At 31.2% G+C, this 23,412-nt stretch overlaps 1 protein-coding gene across 1 annotated transcript; it reads left to right on the plus strand.

The window, feature by feature from the left end:
- Nucleotides 1-1,103: 1,103 nt before the first annotated feature.
- On the plus strand, nucleotides 1,104-23,058 carry LOC113393416 (glutamine synthetase 2 cytoplasmic-like). Its single transcript, XM_026630287.2, has 8 exons — nucleotides 1,104-1,151; nucleotides 2,004-2,183; nucleotides 8,668-8,829; nucleotides 11,333-11,546; nucleotides 14,690-14,762; nucleotides 19,361-19,545; nucleotides 19,782-19,921; nucleotides 22,826-23,058. The coding sequence occupies exons 2-8, from the start codon at nucleotides 2,018-2,020 to the stop codon at nucleotides 22,972-22,974; spliced, it is 1,089 nt and encodes a 362-aa protein (XP_026486072.1). The 5' UTR covers nucleotides 1,104-1,151; nucleotides 2,004-2,017; the 3' UTR covers nucleotides 22,975-23,058.
- Nucleotides 23,059-23,412: the final 354 nt, after the last annotated feature.

Raw genomic sequence — 23,412 nt, forward strand, 5'->3', positions numbered from 1 at the left:
AATACTATTGAATAATCTAAACTTTGATTAACTCTTTTTGGTAAACTTTCGGGATTAGTTATTGATGAAAATCGACCTTTAGTCGAGAGGATAGTGCACAAGGTATTGGAGAAATATAGTTTACTGTCTTTCCCTTTAAAAAAGCAATGAAGTACAAACAGGTAAACTGACGTTATTATTAAACGTTCCGTTTTAAGCGAAATGTAACTATTGATGTGATAAACTTCTTACCAGGCAACATAATACTGTTGGATAGAAAATTAATTAACTTTGCATTTAATAAAAGAAAACTTATGTATTTCGAATCTAAAAAAAATATTAATCCTATCTTGAAATTATCTAGTATTTGTAGGTTACAAACAATGAAATGATGAAATAAATCTTGAAATAATATTTATTCTTACAGCCAGTTACCAACTGCGTTGGTTTGGGGGTTAAAAATAGAAATTTTAGAGTTTTTTTTAATACTTCATTCACTCAAATGTAAACAATATTCTCTTTAACTCAATAATTAATTATCACTCACTGACTACTTTCTTTTCAAAACACTACTTCATTAATTTAAAAATTCATTAATTATTATAGTTTGTTCAAATGCCAATGAATTCGTTTGTTTGATTCAGCAAAAAATAAATATGAACTGCTGAAGCAATCTTCAGGATACGCTGTTCATTGCCGAACAGGTGTGTATTATTTTTTTTCCTACCACGAAAAGATTAATAAAGCAGATGAAAGTGAAAATGTTAATGTTGAAGCTATACTCGATTAAAAAATATTTTTTACTTTTGTTTTTTATTTTACCTTTGAAATAAGTAAAAACGGGGTTTTTATAAAGAAAACATTTTTTGGGGTGATTTCGAAAAAATTTGGGTGGAAAATGACATACTCACCTGGCAACACTGGGCTTGAACTTACTTTTGCCGCGAAGTTTGGGTGCTTCGGACATACTACTTGTGATTCATAGAAAATTTGTCCATTAAGTTCTTAATATACTATTCTCTTTTAAATGACTTTTTTACCTCTGGTTGGTAAGAATATAAATATATTTAAATTAAAAAAAAAGAAACGTCATAATCACAACATAAGTAAAATAAATTCACATTAGTTGAGTCAAATTATAAGTTTCGTTACTAATTCTAAATCAAAACCAAGTAAGTAATATATTCGAGTAAAAGCTTCTGAAAAAATTGAGTCTTTATAAAAACAAACCTTCTTTACATGTGTATATAATTTAATTCCTCTTAAGCGGTTGCACCGATTTTCATGGTATTATATTTGCGTATGTTTGAGTCCCTGGATGTTTTAGATTGGACTCGGAGGCACTGCTATCGGGAAGTGAATACAATTTCTATTTCATCCGTACGAAGTCAGGAAGGACAGCTATTTATATGGTTTTGTCTAGAAGCCGTTTTTACGATGTCACTACTGACCTAACCCTAAGCCTAAATCCCTTTGCAACCACAGGTTTCAATTTTATGAATCGATAACTTGGTTTATCCATCGTATGCATTTTTACGTTACATTAACAGCCTGTAAATTTCCCACTGCTGGGCTAAGGCCTCCTCTCCTTTTGAGGAGAAGGATTTTGAGCATATTCCACTACGCTGCCCCAATGCAGGTTGGTGGATACACATGTGGCAGAATTTCCTTGAAATTAGACACATGCAGGTTTCCTTACGATGTTTTCCTTTACCGCCGAGCACAAGATAAATTATAAACACAAATTAAGCACATGAAAATTTAGTGCCTGGGTTTGAGCCCGCAATCATCGGTTAAGATAGACGCGTTCTAATTGCTGGGTCATCTCGGCTCAAAATATGGTCAGTCAGTATTATGTCCCCACAGACAAAATAAATACGGTACCTGGCCGCTACAAATAAGGTTTTCCCCGCAAATGTCTACACCCTGCGAATGGATAACTGGTTTAAGAAATCGTTCGTTTTCTATCGACCAATGAAAATTAAGTGAAACATAAGATACTTACTAATGTATTAACTTTATAGGTGTCACTATCAAAATGAATTCAGTTCCTATTGCATTGAATAAAGCAGCAATGCGAAAGTACGAAGACCTCGAAATACCTTGTGAATCTATTTTAGTGGCTTATGTATGGGTTGACGGCACTGGAATTAATTTACGCTCAAAGGATAGGACTTTCGATTTCGTACCTAAATCAAACAAAGGTAATTTATCATCTGTTTCATTTTCTAGGTGTAAAGATAATACCTATTTATATTTTCTTCTTTATAGTTTAAATTGGTAACATTCATTTGGAATTTAAAATTAGGAAGAATACTAATAAATAAAATATATTACCTTTATTATAACATAGAGGTATATACAATGTCAGAGATATTCGTAGTATAAATACTTAAGAACCGAGATGACTCAGTGGCCAGAATACGTGGATATTAGATTACGGGTTCAGAACTGGCCAAGCACCATTGAATTATAATTTGCTCAATTTGTCTATAATTCATGCTCGGCCGTAAATAAAACTCGTGAGTAAAACCATTTATAGAAGTAAATATGCCACATGTTCAAAATAGTTCCTAAACAAGAGACGAAGTTAACCCAGTGGGGTAGGACAAATTTGGGTTCTAATTTTTAAAAACTTTTTTTTAACATAGTACAACCATTCGGCAAACAAAGTAATTTAAACGTAAGCTTACTTTCAATTTAATTTGACGGAATTAATATTTTATATCATCTAATACTTTTCATTAGCAATGTATTAATATATAAAAATCATTACATAGTATAAAACAAAGTCGCTTACCGCTGTCTGTCCCTATGTATGCTTAGATCTTTAAAATTGCACAACGGATTTTATTGCGGTTTTTTTTAATAGATATATTGATTCAAGAGGAAGGTTTATATGTATAATACATGCACAATACACTAGAGGAGGTTTCTGAAGTGATGTCCAAAATTAACACATTTTTTGCGCTTACATTGAAAATGCTGGCTAAACCCTACAAGATAGATCAAAATAATGTACTACAATATTGTACACCTTAAAAAGGTCTTCAAAAAATTCTGCAATGGTATATGTCTATCTTTTAGGGATAGCCTAAAACAGCCATGTCGGTAGTATATGATATAATAACATAAAATTATTAAAAACATTTTATTTTAATTTTTATCAATTTAAAAAGGCTTGCACTATATTTTAGCTGGTTTTATCTTTGAACTCTGTATTAATTTGTTAATTAAGCCTTTCAATTTTCATAATTTAAATCCAACCTTTTAAAATATTTATGCGTTACTTTAGTTAATATAAACACTAAACTCAAGCAACATTTTATAAATATAAGGTAAACATTTATAAATTATAATTGCTTAATAAAATTGAGTAAATTGCTCTAAGCCATTTGTTTTGAAAAATGTTTATCTCAAATGTTTATCTGAAAAATCATAAAATAATGTTTAACAAAGTATAAATAGTTTTGATTCATTTTAATTGACGATGAACTCATCAACCTAGTTACCGATACACGCGTCAATCCAGCCACCTACTCCCAAATCCTATCTCACAAATCTAGCGGTATCTCATATCTTAATGAAAGGTGATAACAAAATAAAAACTAGCCTTTTTTATCGCCTGACTGGCGACAGTGTAATAAAAATAATGCATAAATATATAATACATTAATGCAAAATGTATTCATGTTTCACAGACAGACAGGCTGTTTTATAAATATCTCTACGTATACATAAACACAGACACTTCAGTTTTACGGATCCATTATAGGTATGCAAACATAATATAAACCTCACATTTATTTTTTATTTTAGCTATCAATATAGTGTTAGTACCAAAAATATTTTTGAAGACTGCTTTAGTATTTAAATAAATGTCGCATTATTAAGGGCACTCTACTATATTATAAAAAATAAAAAGTATTGCTCTCTCTTTCTTACCTTTATAACGAAAGGACAGGGCTTTATATTAAATACTAAAAAGTAGCCTATATCCTTGCTTATGGTTCATTTAAAATCCTAATTTCATTAAATTCAGTTGAGTGATTTGGCTAGGAAAGAGCAGCTATATGATGTCTGATGGGGAGCCCATTTTTCTATATACAGTTAGGCGGACGTACAAATGGGCCACCCGATGGTAAGTGGCCAGTGGCGGAAGATGAGTGGATGGTCTAACTATCCAGACAGTCTTGTCCTTGCCCTTCGGCACCGCCAAGTAACATATAATAATACCGTAAACTATGAAGGCAACCCCGATAAGTTATATTGTAAGTGTGATTAAAATCACAATGATCACAGTTGAAATGTGAAATTTTATCTGTTTGATTGAGGCCGCATTCCGCTTATCGTAATGATAATTAAAACTTTTGAATACGATTTTTGAATTGCACATTTTTGTCTGTTTATTTTTAATGTGATTGTTGCGGTTAATATTGTATTTTTATATTAAATATCTTGAAACACGTACGCAGTGCGGTCGCATGGGTGTGTCATGTTCGGATTATATAATTTATTTATTGGTTAAGTTATGTGACACGTTCAAAGTTGTTGTAGGTCCGACATACCATGTTATAAGGCAGAGAATCACATCACTAGAAGTTATTGACCAGAAAGTTTTTTACAATTTAGTTAATTAATGCTATCATAATTTTTGGTTCTGTTTTTCGAGTTAAATGATTCTTAAAAAATGTCAAGAAAGTGTAAAAATTATCCTGACAAGTTTTGTTACATTTGTGGTGACATTACTTTCAAAACTCAGTGAAGGATTTCGACACCAATCGTAATTAAGTTATATGAATAGTATTTTGACTTTGCCATCGAATAACAAGACAAAGCGTGGGTTCCACACATCTATTGTGTTACATATGGATCACTGGATTGGCGAAAAGATCTCGATCTATTCTTATTGCAATCCCTATGATATGGACGGAACCAATTAACCACTCATCTGATTGTTATTTTTGTCTTACTGATACAAAAGGTATTACAATTAAAACAAAAAGCAAAATTAAGTATCTTGAGAATGTATTTATACCACCTTTGCACATAAAGTTTGGGCTTATGAAGAACTTCGTGAAAGCTATGGGCAGGAGTGGTGACGGCTTTTTATATTTGAAAGAAAAAAATCCCAAGCTCAGTGAAGCAAAAATTAAACATTTTGTTGGCCTCAACGGAGGCAATTGATGAAAGATGAAAAAAAAAGATATATTTAAAAAAAAGCTTAATGATTTAGAAAAATCTGGTCGGAAATATTTCATGAAAGTTCCAATGTTCTAGGAAATCACCGATCAAGTGACTATTATATAGTATTATCGCGGGGCTTTTATCTACTTATAAGGCTTTGGGCTATAATATGCTGTTGAAGATAGATTTCTTCATTCACTTTTAGACTACTTTCCTCAAAATTTGGGCGTCATCAGCGATGAACACGGTAAAAGATTCCATCAAGACATTTCTACCATAGAAAAACGATATCAGGGCAAGCCCACGTAGAGCCTACGTATGTTAGCGGATTACTGTTGGACATTGAAACGATATCTTCCTGAAGCAAAATACAGACGAAAATCATAAAGTAAATTCATAATAATGTTGCAATAAATCGAAATATCTTTTTTGATAAAAATTCAAAATTTGTAAAGTGTTATAAAATGGTATTACAAAAAAACTATTCGTATTTAAAGCATTTTAATTTTATTTCTAGTATACTTATTCTTGTCTTAAACATAACTAGACATAAGTTTTCATGTTACATGTAAAGGTTCTTTTTTGTTGACTAGTGTTATGTATAATGTCTTTTTCACTGTCGTGAATTGACGTCATGATCATATTCTAAATCGGTGGCAGCTTTACATTTAACTCAAAACTATAACGTAACAATTCAAATGTGCTTTTTGATGAGCCTACTTGAATTGAGTATATTTTGATTGATGCATTTAAATAATACATTTAGAACATTTATTTTCTAAAAAGCATCTGGTGCGGTAAAGTCGCCTGAGGATTAATTATGTCTCAGGCAAATCTTTGTATCTACAGCGACGCTTTCATATAAATAATGAAATGTTGAACAACACAGTAGTGGAAGAACCAGGTACAGTGCTTTGTACATGGCCTTTAAGTAATACAATTATTTCCTTTGCATATACTTCGCAACCATTATTTGTTTAATGTCTTATACAACAGGATTTATACCATTGTTTATCATATTATTCGGTTATAGATATTTTTCTATCTATATTATCAATTCCATTCTCAGTTACTACTACAACTGTAGTTACTACTACAATAGTATTTTCACCATTGTCGCGTAGGAAATCGATGAATTCATATCTATTGTTAACAAAAACTATTTCAATACATATATATATACATTATACATATATAACAATCCTTTGTGCTCGCGCTCGTCATCTACGTCCAGTGACTCATGCATTTACCAGAAACTCATGCAGGACAATCATCAACGTTATCCGTAATCTTATTTAATATTGTATAACGTTTAATAATTATGACTAGTATAATAAAGTGTGTCTGGTTGAAGTTAAATTTTTTTGCAGGAAACACGTCCCATTTTGTACCACATTTTTTTACATATACCACCACATGTACCAGTTTAATTATATAAAGTAAATGAATAAAGTATAGTTTTTCGCGATTGTAAACAAGAAAGGAATTTCCCGAAAATTATAATAGATTTTTTTATTACACAATTCTGTGATGGAACTGACAACTTGTGATGCAAGACTAAGGATTAATTACCTTATTACGGGAGCTTAAATTTCATCCACACAATAAGAAAATAAATTACTATATGTGGTATAGTCAAAAACTATAAACTAGTAATAAAACTAAAATATAAATAAAGAAATGTCTAGAGTTTCGTAACTGTTCATTTACAGCCGTTCGATTTTCAGTAATATTTGTTAGTGAGCGCGACAATAATGCATTCTTAAGGTTTCATAAATTTAAGATCTAAATTAAGAACGTCTGGGTATATTGCTATTTTGAATTATCGTTTGTAACTTACAGATATTTTTTTTTAATAAAAGTTTTTCAGTAGTTAATTATTTTAACAATTAAATAACTGATTGAACATCAGTTATAAGAAATTATATATCTATAGGATTTTACCTTACATCAGGTTTAAATATTTGTGAGATAGTTTAAAAAAAAACGTGAAAAATTTAATGAATGAATTAGGTTTATACACTTAGTTTATAAGATAAACCGACTACTACTCATTCACTATTCCTACTCGTGTGGTTTCATTTAAACCAGACTGAGAGTTCGAATGGCCTAAAGATTTCGCAATATAGTACATTTACCTTTAATTAGATTTTGTGTTAAATAATAATTGGTGCAAAATAAAAAATCGTAGCACCCGATCAGTCTTCTTCCTGTTTTTTTTTTTGTTTTCTATCAAACGTGATATTGTACCATCCATACGAATGATGCACCTTGTATGTGAGCTTGTTATATAAATTTATAAAAGTTATAATGTCTTACTCTAAGCGCCGCAGTCACAACATATATTTAATGGTTACTTAGTATAAAAATAAATAACTTCACAAAATCATTTAACAACTTATTAACGTCCTTCAATGACAAGTAAAGATAAGTATATTAAAACCACAAATATGTATGTATATTTTTGTGAAATGGGTTTAAAAATTGACACGAAGACCGGATAGAACGCTGACTGACTGACCCATAGACATATGCAACTTGATTAGATGTGCGTTTCCGATCTTTGAGGAATAAGTAAATATTTTTCTTGAAGGTACCGAGTCATATCGGTTCAGAAAAACCGTCGGCGAAACTTGATTCCACAGAAATCACGCTCCTGTGAATTTCCGAACATCAAGGTGATATTGAACGAAATTTGGAATTCTGACACGATCCGATGGGGGAAATTCATTCTACTGTACTTAGCAAGAACCTCAGAGCAGCAATTTGTAAGAAAATTCACGCGGATAACAGTGCTGATTACAGCTCTATCTCTTAACTATTGAGAAATTAAAAAAAAAAATACAATTAGCCCTAATAACTAATACATTAGGGCTATAATTAAAAACTAATGGTCACTTTTATTCAACGATAGAAATATTATATAATACGAATAATATACAACATATATAATTTATTAAATGAAACGCAAAAGATCAAAAATTATAATAGTAAAAGAGGAAATCAAAAACGCAAGAGCGCAGAAGAAATAAAAACATAATTGTAGTATTATAATTTTCTACTTTTTTGACATTAGGTGAGAAATGAATTAAAGTCTACGTCTATGATGTCTTTGGACGTTCGTGGATATTGTGCAAAATTAAATTTTGAAAAAATCATTTGTTGGTCTAATGGCTTGATATACAGGGCCGCTGATTCCAAAAAGTTGGACGAGTGTCACTCCCACGAGTGGACCACGAAAATACGATTTGGTGCATATCATGACTGTGTTGTTATGATTTGATACGTAATATGACTTTATTAATATATATTTATTTTTTATGGTAAATGATTTGCCATAAAGAATATAAATATAGTTATATATGAGTGTTACAACAACATGTATATATATTACACACTTTATGTATCTTGCTACTACATGACGGAGCCAAAAATCCCAATTACGATATGGAAATTTTATATGTACAACTAATTTTAATCGATTTTACCTTTATTTTCCAGATTTACCAATTTGGTACTTTGATGGGAGCAATACGTCCCAAGCCAGCTCTGACAACTCTGACACGTACATCTTCCCAGAAGTGATTTATCACGATCCGTTTCGACGCGGCAGCCATTTACTGGTTTTGGCAGACACTTATCAATACAATTACCAGCCAACCGGTTAGTAATAGAAGTGTTACTGTCTAAGTATGTAATTTATTATCTACTAGCTGCTACCCGCGGCTTCGCTCGCGGAGAATATGAATGTATTTACAAATTAACTTATAATATTAAGTTAATGTAAGACCTCTTTGTATACCACATTGGTGTGTATTTCAGCCCTTAAGGTAGAATATTCAGAAACGCTTAAATGCAAATCAACTCATTTTTAATCGGTATCTTAAAAATACAATTTCTATTTTCTAACTTCAAAAATGACGGACTTCCAGACTATCCTATATACGAAATGTCTACCCAATTTCTCTCCTTAGGCGTAGAATATCCAAAAATGTTTAAATGCGAATCAACTCATTTTTAATCGGTAGCCCAAAAATCAAAAATAAAGTTTCCTGCTTCTAACGTCGAAAATGACGGACTTCCAGACTAATCTGAATACGAAATGTTAACCCAATTTTCCTCCTTAGGCATACAATATCCAGAAACGTTTAAATACGTATCATCGCATTTTTAATCGGTAGCCCAAAAATAAAATTTCATGCTTCTAGCTTTAAAAATGACGGACTTCCAGACTAACCTGTATACGAAATGTCAACTCCTATTTATTCCTTTAGGCTTAAAATATCAAGAAACGCTTAAATACGTATCTACTCATTTTTAATCAGTATCCCAAAAAAAAGTTCATGTTTCTATCTTCAAAAATGACGGACTTTTATACAAACTTTCAACCCTTATTTCACCTCCGTAGGGATAGAATATGCAGAAATACTTAAATAAATATCTACTCCTTTGTAATCAGTATCCTAAAAATAAAGTTTCATGTTTCTAACTTAAAAAATAACGGACTTCCATACAAACGTTCAACCCCTATTTCACCCCTTTCGGGGTAGAATTTCCAAAATTCGCTCCTTAGTGGGTGTCATGATATGTTAGTTTAAAAGTCTACATATAAGTTTTATGCTTCTAGTTCTAAAAATAACAATACTTTCAACCTTTCATTCCCCTTTTCAACCCTTTACAACCTTTCATTCCCCTTTTCAATCCTTTACAGCCCTTTTTTCAAATAAAAAGTAGCCTATGTCCTTTCTCAGGCTCTAGACTATTTGTGTACCAAATTTCATTTGAATCGGTCCAGTAGTTTTGGCTTGAAAGCGAGACAGACAGACAGACAGACAGAGTTACTTTCGCATTTATAATATTAATAATATGGATAATATGGATTACGTATGTAATTTGTAATCTATTCTTAACGTATAAAACATATGATTTATTTATATTTATCTTATACTTTATAAAACTACAATCGATGTTATTGTATTAATGACGGGTATAATTTATACAAATTTATTCACTTTATCAACTATTGCACTGAATTTAATAATAGATACTAAAGCGAAGTATAAAATCGCTTCAACATTTATTGTCGAATGAACTTTTTCTAGTCCCCAGCTCTTGATAAATCTAGCCTTTAAAATGTATTTACATTTTTTTCTCTTTCAAATGTTTTAGACTTAATATATGAATGCAGATGGACGATTATGCAACCTGTCGGTTAGCGGTTACCACGGTCCATAAACATTGGCTCAGTAACAAATTTAAATAATTCCATATTCCGGCAATACACCGCCTATTGTGAGCTTTGAGTTTACTCAGCGAGCTTGCACAGTGCCCTAATACCGAGTACAAAATATGCTGACCGATACACAGCTTGCACATATTTTATTACATTTCAAGTTTCTTTATATAATATTTAAAACCCAAGTTAGTGGAAAAGTTTTAAAGTTTTTACAGAAATATGGTAGATCTTCAAAACTTATGATTAATGATAAATATAAAGAAATATAGTATGTTTTATTCAGCAATTTAGTCGTATAAAATATTATAGCATTTCCAATGTTATAATAAATAAATGGAATTAGAGTGAATAAATAAATAAAATTAATATAAGACTAATTATATAATTGCTTATTGTATTGAATAGTATAATATTGTTTCCTTACTTTTTTCATGACAATTCGACCGAAAGGAAAATATTTCTAGTTAGTACTTCCTGCACAATAACTAGAGCGTTCGTTATTTCCAGAAATATTTATTATTGTTGCTATGAACAAGATATTGAATGTAGGTACTTATATTTGTAGAACATTTCTATACTAATCGTTAATAAAATATTGAATATGGAAGATTCAGAAGAGGATGAAAAAGTAAATTTTATATTTACTTTTGAAAAGTTATTACCACTTTCTTTAAAGCAAAAATAAATAAATAAGAGACTATAACTTTTTTAATCAAATTATTAATATATCCTTGAATTGTTTACTTTGGTGTGTATAAATATTTCGTTGCTTAAAAATGTGATGAACTGCTTAATTTTAGATATTCATTTTATTTCACTGAGTTAAGGTATATGTATACGTATGATCGACCTAAATATAATGTCTTCTATACTGAAATCTTACGCTGCACTAATACATGGTATATTTACTCACTATAATACTCTTTGTAGCGTCCAATCATCGAAAGAATTGCACATTAGTATGTGAGAAGGGTGAAGTAGAAGAGCCGTGGTTTGGTTTCAACCAGGAGTTTTTCTTAACGACAACAGATAACAGACCACTGGGCTGGCCACCGGGAGGCTTTCCTGCCCCACCTGGCCCGTACTATTGCGCGATCGGTGCCAACAAAATAGTTGCTAGGGATCTAATGGAGTCATTCTGTAGGTAAGATCGAATAGTTATATTATACAATGACATTTTTTTATAATTAATTGTTCTATATTACTTGTTTATATCTATGATATAATACTATACAAAACACCTTAGTGTTCGCTTATGAAACTCAAACATAGAATACGGATCAGGTAGATGTATAAGAGGCATGACTTTATCGCTATAAGTTTTACCAGATCTCTTTAAGGTTAAGGCAGAGGAAAGAAAAAGATCGAGAAATACTTTAAGTGACAAATGAAAAAACACTCTTTAATCATGCACTTCTGCCGGTTATACGCTTTGCCTGCCTTATGTAGTAGTTTGAATTATTCAAGTGTACCCATGTAGGGTGGCTATATCCGATACTACTAGGAATAGCGACAATCGCGCACTTTAATATATAAGTTATTAAAATAATAGATAATAATTAGAAAAAAATACTTGAGAAATCTCTTTATTTAGTTGAGAGATGAATTCCTTGATTTTATAGAAAAACATCCGGTATTATTGCATGACCTGCTACTGTTGTATAACAACAAATTCAGGGTAATTATATTAATATTTTTCTTTATTTCAGTGAGATTGTCACTTACATAATCCAATTTATTTTTCATGCAGTGAAAACGGATAGAAATCTTAAACACGTGGTGTTATCTCACACCTCCGAATTTCTTGCTCGTGCGGCAACGCGAGGCTATCCCAGCTGCGGAACGTCATAAATAGTATACGCAAAGCCTCCACCTCCATGGAACCAGTGTTACATCCTATCTTATAAGCTCTGGTTATGAGGCTCTCTGCCCTCTCCTTCTGGACCATTACGGTCTCACAGAAGGAGGCTACGGCCCCGACATTATTGCTTGCCAGGAGAAGTCTGACCCGGATCTGTCTCTCCGCGCAAGCATGCGCCGTTTGGACACGGGGCATGCTTGCAGCGTATGCTGTACCACAGTCCACGTAACAATGGATACATTATCGTCACCTCACCTTACACTGGTATTCTCCAAATATGAAATCTCCAAAAAATTATATGGAAATCTACAAAAACACTGTTACACTAAAAATATATTTAATTGTTTTAGTATTTATTTTATTGTTTTAGTTTATGTTCAACTTCTAATAATAATTTACACAACGCTCTAATGGTATATACTCACAAGTTTCTCGGTGCGCGGTATTACCCGCGTTAAACGTTATTGCTTAGCCACCGAGGGTGTTAGCTTTATGTTATATACTTTATATTTTTCCGCAAAAAGACTTTTTCAAATTTTACAGTAAATCCTGAAAAAATCTCGTTCAAACAAAAAGTAAACAACTTCTTTAGCTTAATCACATATAGTTTATTGTATGTGTTCATCATTAATTGCCAGTATTATTGACATTCAAATGAAATCCTTTTCTTTATATAAAACAAAGTAAAATTGTCCAAGGTTCTCGTGCTGGTATATTACAAAAGTTGTTTTTTTTTTATAATAAATACTGTGGCATATATGATATCAATATAAATGTACGGCTAATTCAAAGAGCAGTTGTCAATAAATACAAATAATATTCCTTTGATTTGATTTGTTGCCTCTGTATTTTTCTGACTACATTTTTATTTTTTATTTTAGTCAAAATAATTGCGTTTACTGTATCAACTTGAATTATTTATATTTAATTTATTCTGACAGAGTTCATTAAATAGGGAGACAAAATATCTTATTGACTAAGATAAACAGAAATTTAAATTGAAAGTGAAACTTGACGGGATGAGACAAGATGTCACAAATCAAGGGATAGTGATAATTATTTATCTTTGCCAAATAAACATGGCACTACAGATTATAAATTTTAAATATTTATAATTCTTTATCTATATTTATAGTTTACAAGATTATATGCACATTAATAATAACAGGTACATGAATTATGGCGGTTTATATTAATGTTATAGATGCAAGAATGTGTTTATTTTTTTTATTTTTTTGGTATAGGAGCAAGCGAACAGGATGCTCACCTGATGGAAAGTTATTATCACCGCCCATAGACATCTGTAACACCGGGGGGCTTGCAGGTGCGTTGCCAGCCCTTAGGAAATACGCTCTTTTTTGAGGGTCCCCAAGTCGTATCAGTTTGCAAAAACTGTTGGTTTGTTCCGCTTTTACGCAGTATCATACCCGTGCATAGCTGTTTTATTGACTAGTAGTAGTGGCATCCTCGTATCATCCGCGTGCCATTGGTTACCATTCTATCAGTTATTGTAGTTTACCTTTGTTTTCGCGTGAGATAGAGCGCCAGAAAGAGCGAATGAATATTTGTGTTATTATAATACTCACTGAATGCTCACCGAATCGCCGTCTGTAGCGTGCCATTCACGGACCGTTTGGGCAGCGGCAAATTATTCTCATTGACAATTACTGTTGCCGGACGGAAAGGTCTGGTGGGCAAAGTATCCAACTACTCAATATAAATAATTTTATTTTTGAGCACCTAGCGCATGGTGTGAGATGACTACCGGTAGAAGGCAGACTTTTTAAATGTAGTTGGAATATATGGAATACATTTATATATTTTTATACCAATTATTCTGAAATCATTAAATCACTATATTATTAAGCAAACATATGTTTGTGTCTGGAACTGCACACTTGTCGCAATAGCAATAATGTCCTTAAATAGAGGATTAGTTTGGTATTATTAACCATTAATGGTTATGATATATTTTATACACTCGACTACCTTTTCCGTCATATTATGAAATCAACTGTATTACATTACTTTGAAATTGGACGCAATGGACAACGCTATTAATTTATCATAAATATAATAACAATAAATCGAGATCGCCCGTTAGAACCAAATACTTAAACCTAGTCAAGAACTGCTGATTGTCCACGAACTTAATAATTTGCATTTATAATTAATTGTATGTTCGGCTGCGAAACAAAACATCCAACATTCTTATAAATATATTTTTTAAACAAAATACTTCATAATATAACTTTCATATGTTCATGAAGATGCCTTATTATATATGCGAACTAATGGTAGTTTCGTAAATACCTAATATTACATAAATCGATAAACTATATACGTGCTTTCTACAGAATTGGAATATTTTACTATCTATGATTTTATTCACGGCCAAGCGTCTATAAATTTTTTTATGTCCGTAGGTGTTGCCTTTATGCGGGTGTGCGAATAAACGGCATTAACCCTGGGACCACTCCTTCTCAATGGAATTTTCAGGTAATTGCGTCATCGGCTGAATCGTACCAAAGCCCCTTTAAATATAATTTAAAGACACGTCTATAAATTGCTGCAAAATTTAAGGTTCGAATAATGCTTATTACAGATAATAAATAAAAAATTAATAGTTATAAATACCCTAACAAGTTAATTTCTTCATGATTATGAAGGTAAGGTATTATTCGATAAGGATTGTTTTCTTTTATATAGTAATTGATAGTCGACCGTTTTTATTTTTATTTGCCCTTTTCCTGTATTTATCATTACTTTACTGGTAGACGGACGAGCAAATGGATTACTGATGGTAAGTCGTCACCTACCTTTGGGAGTTAACCGTCTCTTACATAACTAATATTACGCCACCAACCTAGGGAACTGAGATGCACTGAGATTCACTCAACCTTAAAATCGAAATACAAAAATATTTAGTATTGCTGCACGGCGGTAGAATATAATCATGATGGGTGGACTGTACTTACCCAGATAGCATTACACAAAGCCACCAGTAAATTTAGTTGACCACAAGTATTTTTAAACACAAATTTATAAAAATTGCATAGAGGTTGTAGTGAAATTTGAAGAGTTTTAACAGTTTGAACAGTTTCATTTATCACAGCTTAGACAAAATATATATAATTTTATAATCTATATTAAATATTAAAAAATAAATATATTTGGGTATTTCAATAATAGCCTTTAAATATTGTTTAGGAGTTATTCTTAGGGATGATTAATGCTGTATCTTTAACTTTAGAAAATCAAATTAATTATGAGACTAACATATACGTAAAGTGCGTTTATATTTCTCAAAGAAATCCTTATTCTCGGTAATCGTTACCGAAAAAACTTAAAAAGAAAAATTATGTTAATTTACAACATTCATAGCATTTAGTCTTAGTTTAAAAAAAATCCCTAAGAGATAGACATAGGTACATCATCGCGGACTTTTTGTAGATTTGTTGAAGGTGTACAATACTGTAGTACATTATTTTGATCTACCTCGTAGGCCAGTGTTTACAATGTAAGCGCAAAAGTATGAGTTTATTTAAGACATCCCATTAGAAACCTCTAAAATTATTAGTATTTCTTTACTATATCATGTATGCATGTATTATACATATAAACCTTCCAGTTGAATCACTCTATCTATTGAAGAAAGCGCTTCAAAATCCGTTGCGTAGTTTTAAAGATCTAAGCATACATGGAGACAGATAGACGCAGGAAGTGATTTTGTTTTATACTATGTAGTGATAAGCAATGTACCCTACGTAATTATTCAATTTTTGCTAATAAGATCGCATCACGATTTTATTTATTGACGTCAACATATTGTAAAATAAAACACCAAATGGAACCTTCGGTTTATTTTTGAAAAATATATTTTTTAAAGTTTTTTTCACGTAATCGATTCGTTTAAATCACGATAAAACTCTGCTGTCGCCTAACATATCAGTGCAGGTAGAGATATTGTAGTGAACAGACTTGCGACACTTTTGACCTCTTAAATGAATTGGCTGTTTAAACAAAGTTTGTTTGTTTTTAGGGTACATAGGATTTAAATTGAGTTTTATTTCAATATAAAGCTGAAGCCAACAACTAAAACAAAAACCCTCCTTTTCAATCATAAAAATATTACAAATTTCTTAGAACTGGTTCTATAAAAATATAATCTGATTTAAAAAGGAAATACCTATCTAAGTATTTTATTTGATATTTTCATAACTGACATATTTTTACGTGTTTTTGTGATATAATTCATGCTGTCACGTAGTTGGAAAAAATATGTAGCTCTGGGCGCTGTCCAAACGAACTTTGCAAAAACTATAACAGGTACATGCAAAATTTGTGCAATAGTTTTATAGATCCTCTTATACGACTAAAAAAAACAGGATTTTTTACTTAAAGTAGGCAGTATTGAAAATGGCCTGTAATTACTGGGATCGCTTCTATTTGCAGTCTTAAAAAGTGGTAAAACTTTACTACATTTTAACAAGTTAAGAAATGAACCCGTGTCCGAACTCCTGTTACAAATTACTACTATGTACGGAGCAATATCGTATATAATGTTATTAATAAATTTTACCGAAATGCCCTATATGTCTTTATTTTTTTTAATATTGGGGATTTTATATACTTTTATAATATCTATTCCAGAAACTGTTTTAAATGAATATAATCAATAACGAATTTTAGAAACATTGTTATTTATTACTTGAGCTGCATCTAATGTAGATGATTGTAAATGAAATGTTATTTTATAAGGTAAGTTATCAAAAAATATTTCAAATAATTTTGCAACTTCTAATTCAGAATTTGTTTATCTACCACCTGTGTTCAATTTGATTGGTATTATTTCCTTTTTAGGTTTTCCTCAAACACTTCCAATAATATTCCGTGTGGCCTTTATTCTATCATCGGAAGTCAACATTTTGTTTTTTATTTATAAAGACTTAGTATAAATGCATACTGTTTTAAAAATTTTGGAATATTTATTGACGTATTCTAGAAAGGCTACATTTTGATATCACGGCTTCATACCACATAGTTCGTTTAATTTATTTCTACTTTTATATAGTAGACCAGTAACTAAACTTAATTTTGTATTATTATAAAATGATTTCATTTTCAATATTTTATTAAATTCTATTAATATTCATTCAAAAAATGAATTATAAAGTTCATTTGGATCTTGTGTCGTTAGATTTAAATTATATTTTTTACACACCACAATGTCTTTAAAATAATTTAATTTATTAGTCGTTATTGGCCTATAAAGATATTTTTATAGAAAGCTTAGCTGTATATTTATTGTGTTATAAAATTTGTTTGTATAATATAATATTACAAAAACATTATGGTTTCAAACCTATTTTCTTTGCACAAAGTAGGATTTCTTACAAATATTCTTACAAAATAATACAGATCTTTTTGAAAGAAACGGTGACAATCATTGTATAGACACGAGGAGGAACGGTAAACTAATAACACCGTGTTTCCGACTTCGCAAAGTTAATACAACCTTCCTGCGGCACGCTATTCGTTTCTATAATACGATTCCACAATTATTTTTAATTGCTCCTATTAAAAAATTTAAAGTACATATAAAAAAACATTGATAAATAAGGCATATTACTTAACACAATATTATTTTAATGCTAAATAGCGTGGGCCCAGTATTTGTTGACTTCTAGTCAGAATATATAAAAAATTAATTATATTTTTCTGACATACTGTGTAATTAAAATGAAACAGAGTAACTGAGTTTCTTGCCGGTACTTCTCGATAGAAAGCACTTTCCGATCCGAAGGTATCTAATTCAACACTATAAACTATGACTATTCAAAAGTGCTTTTATGAGTGTACTTGAATGAAGAATATTTTTATTTGATTTATATGATTCATGTTAAACACTCTTTTTCTTCTTACCCGATGGATTCCCCTATGATTAGAATTTGTTGTACAGCCAAGTCTACGCCATCTAATAATAAATCTTACGCTAAAACGGCCCCGGTTTCTAAAGGACATCCATAAAACGTCTTAAACTAACCATGATATTGATATGATATATTATATTTTGATAATAATGAATCAAGGTTTTAGTTTATCAACAATAAAAGTTATTTGTTCTATAAGTCTTTTTAACTATACGATTTATATGACTAAAGATATTTATGTATCGGTTGCAATTTTATCAGTATTTGGCAAAGTTTGGGGCTTATCACCACCTTTTATCGCTTAACAATCAAGTTATTTGATACATATATGTATAATAATAAATATATACAAAGTTTAACAAATTTTGTAATGTAAATAAATTATACGTGATAACTTAGTGAAACAAAAATTTAAACATAAACATAATTAGTATTCGATAAAACCTATTTAAATATAAAAATCCGAGATTACTCAGTGGTTAGAGCACTTTATTTTTAGTCTATAATTGCGGATCCTAACCCGGCCAAGATGTACTTTAAAGAACTCATTCTCTCATATTGGATCAGTTTCCATGTGGATAGGCTACCTTTGTCCGGCAAATGGTTATTTAAAGACCTATTACTTTATTTAAAAATATAAAGTTTGATAATAAAATATTATTTCTGTTCAGCTTCTAATTTAAAAATATATTGGCTATGTGAATAATGTGCAAACTCTTGTTTTATTGTTATCAGGATTTTCACTTATAACATATTTGTTCAAATATTAATTCACATAAAACCTGATAACTTAATGGCTATAGGCCTATCAGCGAAAAAAATCCACGTGTACAAATAAACAAGCCCTTTGGATAGTTGTGCTTCTATGTTTATCCGATTTTCTGATATTTATAATTATTTTATTTTGTGTGTCGTTGTATATTATTTATTAACGTTATTATACATTTTTATGTAATACATTTGGTTAAGAGGGCCAGCTGTTGATTAGTGGTCATCACTGCCAATAGAGATCGGCCAATAGAAATATTAACCATTCCTTACATCACCAGTGCGCCATCAGTGGCCCATTACAAAAGTATATACATAAAATAAATAAATATAAAAATATAAATCTAACAAGACATATAATGTTCAATCCTCACTACATCGTCAAACGTTTATTAGGTTGGACCAAGTCCAGGGATCAAAGCGGCTGATGATTTATGGATGGCTCGTTATATCCTGAGTCGGCTTGCTGAGGAATATGGAACTGTTGCTTCGTTTGAACCGCAATCGATACCCGACTGGCCTGGAAATGGTACATTTGTGTACTTTTCGACCAAAGACATGAGAGAAGAGGATGGAATTTTGTAAGTAAAATAAGTTTTCAGAAAAACATTTTTTTTCTTTCAATAAATATTTTGGTAGAAACTAATAATGTACACATTTTTGACGTTAAATAATCAAATGATTCAACGAGACTTTGATATAATCTCTGCAATCCCTTTCAAACTGGACACAATAACAAAGCTTTTTTGCTTTAAATATTAAATTAATTATTAAAAATTAAATATATATCTTAGATATTTATGTTATTTTCGTATAGAGTTATAGAAAGAGCAATAGACAAGTTGTCACGACGTCACGGCATTCACATCAACGAGTACGACGCGAATAACGGCGCTGACAACGCTAGACGACTCACCGGCAAGAATGGAATGCCTCATATACGCGACTTCACTGCGGGTAATATACAGTTGATTACAAAAGTTCATTTAATACTTGAGCTAAAACGTAAGACACTTCTCATATACTCTATCGCAAAATAGCAATGAGTTCTTAGTTCCCAGGGTTGATGACGTAATGGTGTTATGAGGAATGATTTATATTTCTTACACTAGCAAGGTCTATGGGCAGTGGCAACCACTTACCGTTAGATGGCCAAAACACTATGATCCAGTGTGCTTTGTTGAAATCCATATGTCGCAGAATTTTATACGATACGTGCAACTTCATTTCCGATCGAAGTTTCCTTTACCACCGCGCTCTAGGTGAATTGTAAACACAAATAATAATAATTCATCACACGACTGCCCTGACAAAAAAATGACTGGCAGTGGATTTTAACGATACGATACACTATACGGTCGAATATGTTAAGGTCATAATTAGGTCATCATTTACAAGTTGTTGTAGAGTTAAGGTAGGAGGCCTGGCCGTAGAATATATCATATATAGGATATCATTAAAACTAAAAAATGCTTAAAACATTGCGTAGATGGTTTGGAAAGATCACGACATTTTTATTTAGACCAGCTGTATCCACCGTTGAAATTGCTCTAATAATTGCCAAGCTTCTTAAAAAAAAGGAACTCACATACATAATAATGTATACATATTCGATGAAAACATGACGCTCATTTTTGGGACAGTCGTGTAATTTAGCACATTAAGAAAACCCCTTGGCATTTGCCCTTGACCGCGCATTCTTCGCTTAAGATTCACGATTTATAGCCACTGGTCACGCTCAACTAATATCGATAACGTAATCTGTGCTCATCGAGTACAACAAAAACCCTTGAAGCTAATAATTGATTTTGTATCGCGCTGATAACGATGCAGTCAATACTTATTTTTTTATATATATAACTCCGCAAATGATTTTATATATTTACTGACAAAGAGTGATTACTTACATGCTACTGATATTACTATATATTTATACGAGTATTGCGGATTGTCGTACGTTTTCTTAAAATGTATGTAAGTTGAGAAATAAATATGAGAGGTATGAAATATACAGTGTTACTTATGAGCACAATAAAATGGCTTTACTATAAGTAAATATTAGAGATGAAACGGATAGCAGTTTGGCCGGATACCGGATACCGGATATTCGGCCGCCGGATATCCGGTGAAACTTAGCCGATCGCAATTGCGACCTTTATTCTTTGTGGGCAACTAATGCCAAACAATACCGAAATTTAACAAAGTTTGCCAAAATCTACCTATTTGCACCTTGCAGCAGGATGTATAGCGAAAGACTTTTTTCTGAAGCTGGCCTTATTTATGAAGAGAAACGCAACCGCATGCTACCTCTCAATGCAGAGAAATTAGTATTAGTACTAATTCATTCATTTTGTTTGTATTACATTAATTTACTTTTGTGTGATTAGAAAGACTAACTAAAAAATTACTCAAAAATATGTTCCTTTAATCCAGTTTTTTTATTCAGCCGGATGTCTATCCGGTATTCGAATACTAGCTATCCGGTATTCGGCCGGATAGTATTAGGGCGGCCGGGTAGGCCGGATACCGGATAGTTACCGGATATCCGTTTCATCTCTAGTAAATATACAATCAATTTACGTATGCTCATAAAATACGGACATATATTTAAAGAAATCGCTGGAATATTTTGACATGAAACATGTACCATTATATTCAGCGTGTTTCAGAGGTTTTTGGCTTAACGTTATTTTTCAGTGTAATTCAACGTATTACGAAGCCACAGCAACGTGACCCTTGGTATACTATAAACAATTTAATTGGCATGTTAGTAACAATGTTTTTCAAATAGATATTTCATTAAATAAAAGGAAAAAGAATCGACCAAACAGATACCTACTGTTGACTTAATCCATGTCAATTAAAAAGAGGATATTTTTGTTATTACATATCTTACAAGGAGAACACGAGATTAATATTAAATAGCTTTATATAGAAATACCAAAAACTGTTAATAAAATAAAAATAATAAAATAATGCTTACAAAAGCAATGCTACGTAAAAATAAAATTACATAAATTATTATGTGAGCATATTTCAATGCTTGCAGTCAATGAGATTAACACTCTTTTGTGCGAAGTGTTTAATCACAATGGTATTGTGTCAAGGAATAATAGGGTTCGTTTGGATTATTAAAATACAATGCAAGCAAATATTCCGAATGGAAAAAACATATAGGGCTTATTTTATAATATAAATTAAATCCTAATGCTCGGTTTATTTAATTAATCAATCGTTATTGTATATATCAGTAACCGATTTTTTTTTATTACGAGAAACGACGATATATTAATCGTTACTGTTAGTTTTAAGCATTCACATATTATGTACATTCGACTTCGAAACTCACAGATACTTTTTATAGCAAAAATAATTATTTTATTAATTAAAGCAACCGGGCATAAGTCGTTTTCTATCTTTATCGTACTTTCAGATTAGTTTTAGTATTGTTTACAAGTCGTTCAGTCAATTCAGGCTTGCTATTTACCGATCAGAAGATAAGGCAAAAATTCATAGTCAGTAACTATATTATAGATATTACATTTAGTCCAATGTATGAATATGACCGATACTAATGTTTAAAAAAAATAATGACTTTTGTAATTATTAGTATACTATCAGTGAACATAACGAATCGTGTTTTGATTATAATTACTGGACTTAAATCAATGATTTAAGAGCCGCCTAACAATGTAAAAAGCCGCAGGATCGATCCTGAGCCCCTGGGCTATTGTTATCCCCACATCGAACACAAGTTTTAAGGAGTAAATAGGAACGTTAGTAATTCCATATAATGGGGGCATGATTGTTACTATTCTTTAAAATATATACATATATACATATATATATATATATTGTCAGGTGTTGCAAACCGATGTTGCTCCGTACGTATTCCACGGCAAGTATCTGAAGATAAACGCGGCTATTTAGAAGACCGCCGGCCTGCTGCGAATGCTGATCCATATCGTTTGATTTCTATTATACTTAGGACCTGTATATTCGATGAATAGAAAAACATGACTACCGACAAAATTTAACGCTTTTGTATTGTATAACTCTCGTGAAGATTAAACTTTTCATTATCAAATGTTTAAGCGGTGTTTTTTTTTAATTATTGATTTTATATTTATGTTTTATTTTAAGTATTAATTTTTACGGAAGCTTTCCGTTTAACTTAGGATTTCTCCGATTCTGGTTCTGTTATTGTTGTTCTTTAGTAATTTGTTAAAGATGAAATTAATCTAAGTACTTATAAACTCCTGAACAAAATTTATTTACAAATTTATATCAAAGAAATCACTTAGGGTTATGTAAACAATCAAATATCTGGATTTCAAGAAAGAGTAAAGAAATAAAAAATAAGCAGAAATAAATCTGAATGAATCGATGAATGATGTTTCTGTCTTTGTATATATTTTTTTAATGATTGTATAGGTTATTGGATTATT

Source organism: Vanessa tameamea, chromosome 6 (assembly GCF_037043105.1).
Source record: "Vanessa tameamea isolate UH-Manoa-2023 chromosome 6, ilVanTame1 primary haplotype, whole genome shotgun sequence".
NCBI lineage: Eukaryota > Metazoa > Arthropoda > Insecta > Lepidoptera > Nymphalidae > Vanessa > Vanessa tameamea.

Bases quoted from the DNA above. Each gene is read 5' to 3' on its own strand.
- LOC113393416 (XM_026630287.2), top strand. From the start codon at position 2,018: ATGAATTCAGTTCCTATTGCATTGAATAAAGCAGCAATGCGAAAGTAC. The intron at 14,763-19,360 runs GTAATTGCGTCA...AACGTTTATTAG, and splicing joins CTTCTCAATGGAATTTTCAG to GTTGGACCAAGTCCAGGGAT. The intron at 19,922-22,825 runs GTAATATACAGT...ATATATTGTCAG, and splicing joins TATACGCGACTTCACTGCGG to GTGTTGCAAACCGATGTTGC.